We start from the raw sequence: 10,915 nt of genomic DNA, 5'->3' as shown, positions 1-10,915 counted from the left end.
TTCAGGCAACCAAAGACACAGCTAGACTTCTATACTAAACATAAACCCAACTACTCTAATAAACCCCCTAAACCTTACAACCACCCTAGACACTACAAAAAACACATACATTCCCCATGTCACACCCTGACCTAACTAAAATAATAAAGAAAACAAAGAATACTAAGGCCAGGGTGTGACAATGACATGCTTACAAATGTATGAAGGTCTGATATAAACAATGTATTACTGATTACTGTCATATGAAACTATCAACTATCTTTTTTTTAATGAAAGAATATACCATGTACAGTTTAACCTCCCCTCCATACCAATTCGCTGCATTGTCACCCGTGATAATCTAATATGCCACTATTTCATAATGCTATCATACTGTAATTATCCCTGTAACATGCCAAAAATTATGACAGACTTAATGGCCCTAAACACCTACACCTTCACCTACACATATGCACATACACACACACCCGCACCGAAAGAGCACTGGCATCCATTACCACACTCACTCATTAACACTTCCTCTCCTTCCATCTTCAGAAGCAGACAGCTGCTGACTACCATGCCAATATATTGTATACTGTAACATCACGCTCATTACCAGGACAGCGCATCAAAGCAGATGGGAGAGCATGATTGGCTGGGCACAGACTGGTGACGTGTTACAGCCAGCCGGCCACGCAGGCCAGCACAGGGCATCACAGCCGGCAATCTACAGGAGAAAGACCATGATGATGGGGTCTAATTAAAAGTATGATAGGATAGGGTGTAGATAATTTGCATGTGCTGCTATCTCTGGCCAAGCCTTCACAGCTAATGGATCATATAAACTGGGTGGTTCGAGCCCTGAATACTGATTGGCTGACAGCCGTAGTATATCAGACCGCATACCACGGGTATGACAAAACATTTATTTTTACTGATATAATTACGTTGGTAACCAGTTTATAATAGCAATAAGGCACCTCGGGGGTTTGTGGTACATGGCAAATATACCACGGCTAAGGGCGTTGAGTCGTGCCTAAGAACAGCCCATAGCCGTATATTGGCCATATACCAGACGCCTTCGGGGCTTATTGCTTAAGTAGAGCACCACAAAACTCCTCCAACTACTGAATAGACATATCAGCAGAGGAGCAGTAGTGTCATATTTAGAATATGCAGTAGTACGCATCATATCAGCAAGCATGGACTTTTGTTTGTACTGTACCTGTCATATGTAAAGATATTTGGATAGCTTTATGGTTCAGAAAGTTTCAAATAATAACAGCCAACAAACTTTCGCTAACCATCTAGTTGTATCTCACAATCTCTGCCTTGTCAAAAGTGTACCATTAAAAATGATTTTCTTGGTTAAACTAATTAGAAAACTATCTGTAGACAATATCAATGCCTTGCGACTACCCAGAATTCCTGGATCACTGTCTTGACCACTTTCTATTCGAAGACTGATTGTGGTCCTCTCTGGTGGTGGAGAAATCTCTTTCAATCTAATTACATCATATCAATGCATTTAATTCAGCCCAGAAACAAATCTAATATATAAATGATTTTGTGCAAATTAGTCATTTCAACTTTCCTCTTTACTCTGGCCATTCTCATTGAGTATGTTAATTGAACTTTCCAATATAGAAAAAGATGGGAGGGAGGTGTCTGACAGTGTTAAATGAGTGCCATTTGATCATGTGTGATGATTGTGTGAACAGTCTGGGGCAAAAACTAGAGAGGAAAGAGACATGGCTTACAGGCCACGTATGCATCCCATGTCATAGTATGTTTAAATTCTCAATAAATACAAAATAATTTCTCTATTGATTGAGACATAACTATGTCTGTCTGGGTCTGTCTGTTCTATTCTGTGTTTACCAGATACACAAGTCCCCCATCTGGCCCTGCCGCTGTCATTGACGTGAATCCGTGCAATCACCTGTTGTCAACACCGTCAGCAGCAAAGTCCCATGTCCACTCCAGCAGCATCGCAACATGAACCATCCTCTCTTGTCTTGTGGAGAAATAACACATATTTGTAATTTCTCTACATTGTGTAATTCTCTTGTGTTATTCATTAACATTAATAGCATTCAACACTGAGCAGAAAAACAGTAGTAGCTACAGTTAGATACTCTCTCATACCATCCCATTTAGTATGAATGCCAACCTATGCCTGTAGGTCATGGGATGCTATCAGAGATCTTTCTAGACAGGGGGCTGTAAATAGTGTGTGTGTGTTGTGTGTGCCTAAGAAGCCAGTATACTATCTGTGCAACGGACCATACAAATATGGATGGGGACAAGCCGAGCATTAGTCATTGGAAAAGCAGTGTTTTTGAAAGAATGGCAGCTTCAGGCTTCAAAAAGCTTTTGTAGATAATCACGCTGGCTGTTCGTCCACACAATTAATAGAAAAGAATAGAATACAACTTTATTGTCCATTGGTTAGAACAAAGAACATTTTCTGCCTTTATCAACACCCCCAGATACATACAAACACATTGAGAGATACAGGGTCAGCAGAAGTGCAACACCACTGTGTGGAGAGAAAATGTGGGGGGTCAAGTGCTTTACTCATGGGCACAATGGCAGGAGATGGTGGTACATGGGATCAGAGACCAGCAGCCATCCAAGTATGATTTCAGTTCCATTCTCATTTTTGTGTTGCCCTGCCTGGGGCTTGAACCAGAAACCTTCTGGCTGCTGGACAGCCTCTCCAACCTCTAGGGCTTAAAAGCTACTGCTGCCGATATGTTGTGTGTATAATATCTATAATTATAAATTGTGATATCAGTCATTTAAATGCTCCATACTCTTGTGGATTAACTACATCCTGGTTCACTCCTATAACGCAGTAATATGGGATTTAGATCAGCTAGAGATAACACAAAGATACATTTGTTGTATAATGTTTATCGATTTGTAGGGTCTAGCACGATGTCAGTTACATGAGTTAACACTTACCGCATGATATTGAAGAAAAATACATTGTTGGTTGCTTTGGGGAGGCGATGGAGTGTGTAGCATATGGGTGTGGGTGAGGTGTGACATACGACATAAGCATCGCCAGAGACAGACCATCCGAGAGACTGCGCTGGGCGTTTGCAAAGCTGTCCATCAGTGCACTACGCAATTGCGCAATAAGCGGATGTTGTACGAGCAGTGGCAATAAATAAATAGTTAGAAACTTAGTGCAGCCACACGTGCAGGGGTGTGTCTGTTTGTAATCACCCATCCCTGGAGACACTGGGTTCAGCACATCGAGGATACTTGGATGCCCCTTCTTGCGACTCTCCATAGTGAGCCGGCTGTATCGTTACATGGAGACACGAGAAGGACAACGAAGAATAACCGTGGAACTGTGTCGGATGTTTGCTTGTTGGACCTCGTAGTTCCAGCACGATGCTATATGTAATTTGTTTCAGAAGCTGGACGGTGGATACAATTGTCAAAAGTGCGGATATCTGAGCGGGACGCACGCACAATGCACATTGCGGACATGGCTGTCTCTGTGTTTGTAGTAGTGATCATCGCCGTCTCGTTTCTGTCCAACGTGGTGGTACTGATCTGCTTTCTGTACAACCAGGAGATTCGAAAGCAGGTGCCCGGGTTGTTTATCCTCAACCTAACCGTCTGCAACCTGTTGCTCACCGTGTCCAATATGCCTCTAACTCTGGTCGGACTTATCAACAAAGGAAACACTGGAGGCAGCGGGTTCTGTCAAACTGTGGGTTTCCTGGACATTTTTCTCACCACCAACTCAATGCTCAGTATGGGGGCTTTGAGCATCGATCGATGGGTGGCAGTGGTTTTTCCGCTGAGCTACCACTCCAGAATACGACACCGGGACGCAGTGATAGGGCTTGGATACACGTGGATGCACTCGCTCTCGTTCTCCACGGTGGCCACTTGCTCTTCCTGGGTTGGGTACCATCACCTTTACGCATCATGTACGCTCTGCAATGCGAGAGCAAGCGGCTCCCGTACGCAGTTTATCATCTACACTGTGGTTTTACACTCTCTCACTTTTCTCTTGACCTTAATCGTGTTGTGTGTAACGTACCTGAAAGTTCTGAAAGTTGCGCGGTTTCACTGTAAACGCATCGACGTGATCACTATGCAGACCTTATTGCTGCTTGTGGATATTCACCCGAGGTAAGCCGTTGAGCCTAGTCTGAGTCATTTGCTTTTGACATTTTTTCAGATTATCCCACGAATTGTAATTGCAAAATTCCCAAAGCGACTTCAGTGGAGTTAGGATTGATTTCAGCCCCACCGTTTTGGTCCAATGTTAAAGGTCTCAGATCTCAGCCCCCTTTATCAAAACTAAAATGACACAAATATATTCCTAACCAAGAGCTCTTCACATACAGATCAAAACCCTTATAAATTGTGACCATTATAAAACTAGATTTTCCTGTGTTTTATATACATTCCCACCCTATCAGGTTGGAATAATACTGTGAAAATATGAAAATGATAATAAGAGCTGTTTGAAAAGGCGCGTGAAATTTCAGCCTGTCATGGTGGGATGGAGTTTTGGCCTGCCTCCCCCTCCCAACTCTGACCACTCCCAGACAGTCCTAGCTAAATTCTTGTTTGAGAAATTGCTCTTTACTAAGAAGCTATTTTTGTTTATTTTTGACCATGTACATTGAAAACAATCACATTAAGGTACTTAATTGTTACCCAGAAATTATTTGATATTGAGATAAAAACGACTGCATTGGACTTGTATGGTTTACTGCATTTGATTATCCCTTTTCAATCACCTCCACATTACATAACTCAAATAGTTAAACTAGCCTCAAATAGGTAAATTGATGCCATCTCACTGTCACTTTCTCTGTTATCTGTCTTTCTTCTTTCTCAGAGCCGTGGTCAATTCCTTGTGATTAGCGATCAATTAAACAATAAGTATTGACCTGGAATTGGACTTGATTTACATAATGGATGTGTTACAGTTTCGATATCTTGAACAATCCATTGGCATTGACCTGAGGCTGTGCTCTGATACTGTCCATAGAAGCATGCAGTTTTCTCCATCACCCTTCATTCCACTCGAGAGGCCATGTTTGAGGCTGTGCTCCTGGGTCGTCCCCTGGGTTGATAACGGTCCCCTCTGTCCTTTGGTAGTGTGCGTCAGCGATGCCTGGATGAGCAGAGACAGCGGAGGCAGAGAGCCACCAAGAAGATCATCACATTCATTGGAACGTTTGTGGTGTGCTTTGCCCCTTACGTCATCACGAGGTGAGCAGTGGTTCAAATCTATCCTCAACACCCCTATGCATGTGGGATGGTGTTATATTGTGGGATTGGCTGCTGCGAACTGCGTTGACACCAATTCCCCAATGAGACCAACGAAAGTTGTCTCCTTCCTGTGCAAATGGCTTGTGCTTTAGCCCACTGGGTAGAAAGATTGAATTTGCAATGTGGACGATGGGTTTTGTGTTAATGAATTTCAATCCAGTCTACAGTGGACCATAATCAATTTCTACAACCCCATCTTATTATGTTCTATCGATCCATATCTAAATCACTAACCAATCAGCTTGAGGGTGATTATGTTGTAACCCTTTTTCTTCATGAGTTTTAGGATGAAACCCCAGGGAAGGGAGAAAGAGTGTAAGAGAAAGATAATCTGTAAGAGAGTTAGCACGGGTGGACATGTCATTATGAGTGAGTCAGAGACCATGACGATACTTCTCATTACACCTGCTGCCTATTGTAAAAGTGCAGCTTCAACCCTTCAGAAGGGGATAGAACATAACCGTGGAGATGGAGATCACATCAGGGGCTATAATTATAGTGAGATCCACATTGTGAATTTGATAGCTGCTGGAAATCACAAGACCACTGACCTGAGCTCATCATTCTGAGAATAAGCCTTGTCCTTGTGAAACGCCTCCATACACTTACCTGGTAAGGACAGTGAGACAAACAAGAGCAACTCCACATCCCCTAACATTCACTATCGAATCAGAGCCATGGCATTTTGAAGCAAAATGTTGACATTTCTGAAAGCTTATTAAAGACTTTCCACAGGACATTAGCTTTTTTGACATCTGTGTTGTTTTTTCACTGGTCTATGAAACAGTCCTTTTAAGCTATCCACTGTTCATAATATAACTTATCTCTCTGTGCTTGTCGTGGCAGAATCTTCGAGCTCTTCACGCTAGGACAGATAAACCCTCACTGGGGTGTCTTGTCTAAGTGTTTGGCCTACAGCAAGGCAGCCTGCGACCCTTTTGTCTACTCACTGCTTCGGAACCAGTACAGGAAGACATGCAGCGACCTGACCAACAAGATCCTGAAGAGAAGTTCCTTTAACTCCTCCTCCCGCATGGTGGAGAACGGCAGGGCCAACGACACCATAAACATCAAACCCAGCCATTGACTATGGCAAGATGGAGACATTGAGGTACTTACATACAGTTGAAGTCGGAAGTTTACATACACTTAGGTTGGAGTCATTAAAACTCATTTTTCAACCACTCCACAAATTTCTTGTTAACAAACTATTGTTTTGGCAAGTATGTTAGGACAACTACTTTGAGCATGACACAAGTAATTTTTCCAACAATTGTTTACAGACAGATTATTTCAGTCATAATTCACTGTATCACAATTCCAGTGGGTCAGAAGTTTACATACACTAAGTTGACTGTGCCTTTAAACAGCTTGGAAAATTCCAGAAAATAATGTCATGGCTTTAGAAGCTTCTGATAGGCTAATTGACATCATTTGAGTCAATTGGAGGTGTACCTGTGGATGTATTTCAAGGACTACCTTCAAACTCAGCGCCTCTTTGCTTGACATCATGGGAAAATCAAAAGAAATCAGCCAAGACCTCAGAAAAAAGATTGTAGACCTCCACAAGTCTGGTTCATCCTTGGGAACAATTTCCAAATACCTGAAGGTACCATGTTCATCTGTACAAACAATAGTACGCAAGTATAAACACCATGGGACCACGCAGCCATCAATCCGCTCAGGAAGGAGACGCGTTCTGTCTCCTAGAGATGAACGTACTTTGGTGCGAAAAGCGCAAATCAATCCCAGAACAACAGCAAAGGACCTTGTGAAGATGCTGGAAGAAACAGGTACTACCATATCTATATCCACAGTAAAACGAGTCCTATGTTGACATAACCTGAAAGGCCGCTCAGCAAGGAAGAATCCACTGCTCCAAAACCGCCATAAAAAAATCCAGACTACGGTTTGCAACTGAACATGGGGACAAAGATCATACTTTTTGGAGAAATGTCCTCTGGTCTGATGAAACAAGAATATAACTGTTTGGTCATAATGACAATCGTTATGTTTTGAGGAAAAGGGGGGAGGCTTGCAAGCCGAAGAACACCATCCCAACCGTGAAGGACGGGGGTGGCAGCATCATGTTGTGGGGTGCTTTGCTACAGGATGGACAGGTGCACTTCACAAAATAGATGGCATCATGAGGAATGAAAATTATGTGAATATATTGAGGCATCCTCTCAAGACATCAGCCAGGAAGTTAAAGCTTGGTCGCAAATGGGTCTTCCAAATGGACAATGACCTCAAGCATACTTCCAAAGTTGTGGCAAAATGGCTTAAGGACAACAAAGTCAAGGTATTGGAGTGGCCATCACAAAGCCCTGACCTCAATCCTATAGAAAATTTGTGGGCAGAACTGAAAAAGCATGTGCGAGCAAGGAGGCCAACAAACCTGACTCAGCTACACCAGCTCTGTCAAGAGGAATGGGCCAAAATTCCCCCAACTTATTGTGGGAAGCTTGTGGAAGGCTACCCGAAACATTTGACCCAAGTTAAACAATTTAAAGGCAATGCTACCAAATACTAATTGAGTGTATGTAAACTTCTGACCCACTGGAAATGTGATGAAAGAAATAAAAGCTGAAATAAATCATTATCTCTACTATTATTCTGACATTTCACATTCTTAATATAACGTGGTGATCCTAACTGACCTAAGACAGGGAATTTTTACTAGGCTTAAATGTCAGGAATTGTGAATAACTGAGTTTAAATGTATTTGGCTAAGCTGTATGTAAACTTCCGACTTCAACTGTACCTAAGTAGTGAGCCATGGTTGGAGAGTGGAGAGAGTTGAAAAAACCTGAGAAGAGATTGTTGCTTTGTATCGATTTCGTACTTTCGCAGTTTTGAGCAGGGTTAAGTGTTGCTCTGTTGTCTCATGGTGTGACATGAGTGAGAAAACATGATGTCCTTAATTGACGGAGAGTCATGTGGGTCATGAATTACTGTTGCTAAGCCAGTGAGTCACTCGTAGTTCATTAAAGTGAAATGGTTTCATTCCAACCGAGTGGTTTTGATGGAGTGATTTCTTGTTGTAGCATGTATGACTTCAGATAAGACAAATTAGATTTTGACATATGTTGCTGCTCATTAGTGTAGCAACATCACCAGGATTCACTGTTCCTGGGCCCAATGAGTTGGTGTGCAAGGTAGCATGCCCTGACTATGACACGCATAGCTAAGATGATGTAGCTGCATGGGCAAAATTCTACACAATTGAGTGCCTTTCAAACGCGTTATTATATCACTGTAAAAGGGATAACATGTCTCTGTATCACTATCACCTAGGTGTAGTAACATCTGGATGGATAACTATGGGAATATAAAGCATTTGAGATTATTTTTTGTTGGTATGATACCTTGTGCTGCAAAAGTGTATACAGTGACTCGGCGACATAGTTGTGTACAGATGTAGGGTCTTAATTTGATCACTGTTTTGTTGCTGAGAATGTTCCTGCTGAGCAGGAAATGCAAACTTTTAGTGTATTCAAGGTTTAAAAAGGATTCTAAAGTTTGTAATTTCCACAAAAATTTCAGAATGGATTTGCTGTAACAGAAAATGTACCAACCCATACAAAAAATGGCCATTAATTATAATCCACGTCATATTTAACATTTCCTGTTGCTGCAGGATTGTTTTCCTGCTGTAGCAAACTGGCTCAAATTTAAGACCCTACATCTGTATGATGGTAGTGTATGGTAAGCTGATGATGTGGCGTTATCAAACTGTTTCTTGAATATTATTAAATTGTATTATCACATCATGCAGAAAACTGGATAATTTTGTATTTGAATGTGATAGTATAGCCATTATATCTATACTGTATAATGCATTTTTAAACATTCTATTTTTGCTCTACATTACTAACACCCACAGTATTACCACTTCATCTATAGAGGAGTCACCTGAGCGGTCTGTAGATTACATTTTCACTTGTAAAGTTAATGAATTGTGGTGATGTTGGCAACCAAGGTAAAGTGTTTTACTTTCATTTCCTTTGAGTGTTTGATGCCCTAGACAGATGAAAATGTATATTTATTTTGTTAAAAGCAGTGTTCAATTTTGCTAAATACATTTGTGACTTTATTGAAATAAATGCTGTGCATTTCAAAAGGGAAAATGCTTCACTCAAGTTATTTGGTTGTATGCATAATGCCTTTGGAGGTATCATACTGTCCAGTAGTTCTTATTAGTTGTTGTGACATGATAGTCAACTCTATTTCACACTTTTCATCATTGGCCATTGCAGTCATACAAAATAAGCTAAGGAGACTATTTTTATTGTAGCTCAATACATGTTACTGGTGAAGAAGTAGTGCCAACTACTAGTCTTGTCTTTGATTAAGTGACAAGGGTATGGTTTAAGAGGTGACATCTGTGTGCATTTCATTGCTATAACAAGACAGACCCTCACAATCTGCTAGCTCAAAATGTTGGCCATCTAGTAGTATGGATATCATAAAGAGTCTTCCAGATATCCAGTCACATTCAATATCCAGGATCGTGATGTGGTATTATATTGCATGTTAAAGGTGTGAGGGTACCATTAAAAACTCGTTATGGCGTACAGACAATTGAACTTTACCCAATTGTGTCCTACTTTGAATGTTCAACAACAGTATATCTCAAAGGACAAATCTTTACATTGTAATACTACACTCACAGTCAGAAGTAAAAGACAATGTAGGAAGGATAATTTGTTTGAGGATTAATCGTTTAAAATACGTTACACCCACCTCTACCCTGCTGAAAGGATGACAGCGCAGCTACATTCTCTTACCCTGGGATTTCACAATAGAAACAGGTTGACAATTAAGGGCCATGGTAATTGCAGGGTTGTGAGGAAATAAGTGGAAAAAGAGGAAAGAGAACAGAGGAAAGGGGAAAGGGGGGGGGCATATCTCTAGAAGCGCTACAGTGAGCAGGCAGCTGTGACAGAGCCAAAGGATGATGGGTAATGACGGCCCATCGCCCTTCCCATCACCACCTCACAAAACGGTCTAAACTAACACAGAAATGAAAGTGAACTTCAAAAAGAGTAACACAGTATGAGTCATAATACCCATAGAACCTAGCAATCAAACAAGGAACTGGTTCCAATTGTTTTTCCACCATTCGTTTTACATTTACATTTTTTTTTTTTACATTTAAGTCATTTAGCAGACGCTCTTATCCAGAGCGACTTACAAATTGGTGCATTCACCTTATGATATCCAGTGGAACAACCACTTTACAATAGTGCATCTAACTCTTTTAAGGGGGGGGGGGGGGGTTAGAAAGATTACTTTATCCTATCCTAGGTATTCCTTAAAGAGGTGGGGTTTCAGGTGTCTCCGGAAGGTGGTGATTGACTCCGCTGACCTGGCGTCGTGAGGGAGTTTGTTCCACCATTGGGGTGCCAGAGCAGCGAACAGTTTTGAGTGGGCTGAGCGGGAACTGTACTTCCTCAGAGGTAGGGAGGCGAGCAGGCCAGAGGTGGATGAACGCAGTGCCCTTGTTTGGGTGTAGGGCCTGATCAGAGCCTGAAGGTACGGAGGTGCCGTTCCCCTCACAGCTCCGTAGGCAAGCACCATGGTCTTGTAGCGGATGCGAGCTTCAACTGGAAGC

General features: G+C 41.8%; 1 protein-coding gene across 1 annotated transcript; it reads left to right on the top strand.

Annotated features, from left to right (window-relative positions):
- Positions 1–3,054: 3,054 nt before the first annotated feature.
- Positions 3,055–9,428, top strand: LOC139562489 (G-protein coupled receptor 26-like). Its single transcript, XM_071380216.1, has 3 exons — positions 3,055–4,143; positions 5,125–5,238; positions 6,145–9,428. Exons 1-3 carry the CDS (start codon positions 3,473–3,475, stop codon positions 6,383–6,385), a joined length of 1,026 nt encoding a protein of 341 aa, XP_071236317.1. The 5' UTR covers positions 3,055–3,472; the 3' UTR covers positions 6,386–9,428.
- Positions 9,429–10,915: the final 1,487 nt, after the last annotated feature.

This window comes from Salvelinus alpinus, chromosome 32 (assembly GCF_045679555.1).
Source record: "Salvelinus alpinus chromosome 32, SLU_Salpinus.1, whole genome shotgun sequence".
NCBI lineage: Eukaryota > Metazoa > Chordata > Actinopteri > Salmoniformes > Salmonidae > Salvelinus > Salvelinus alpinus.
The sequence above is the reverse complement of the archived record's forward strand: the minus strand, read 5'-3'. Positions and strand labels throughout refer to the sequence as shown.

What these genes read in the sequence shown, in the direction of transcription:
- LOC139562489 (XM_071380216.1), top strand. Translation starts at nt 3,473, where the DNA reads ATGCACATTGCGGACATGGCTGTCTCTGTGTTTGTAGTAGTGATCATC. An exon ending in CTTGTGGATATTCACCCGAG is followed by an intron (nt 4,144 to 5,124) that starts GTAAGCCGTTGA and finishes GTCCTTTGGTAG; the next exon opens with TGTGCGTCAGCGATGCCTGG. An exon ending in GCCCCTTACGTCATCACGAG is followed by an intron (nt 5,239 to 6,144) that starts GTGAGCAGTGGT and finishes TTGTCGTGGCAG; the next exon opens with AATCTTCGAGCTCTTCACGC.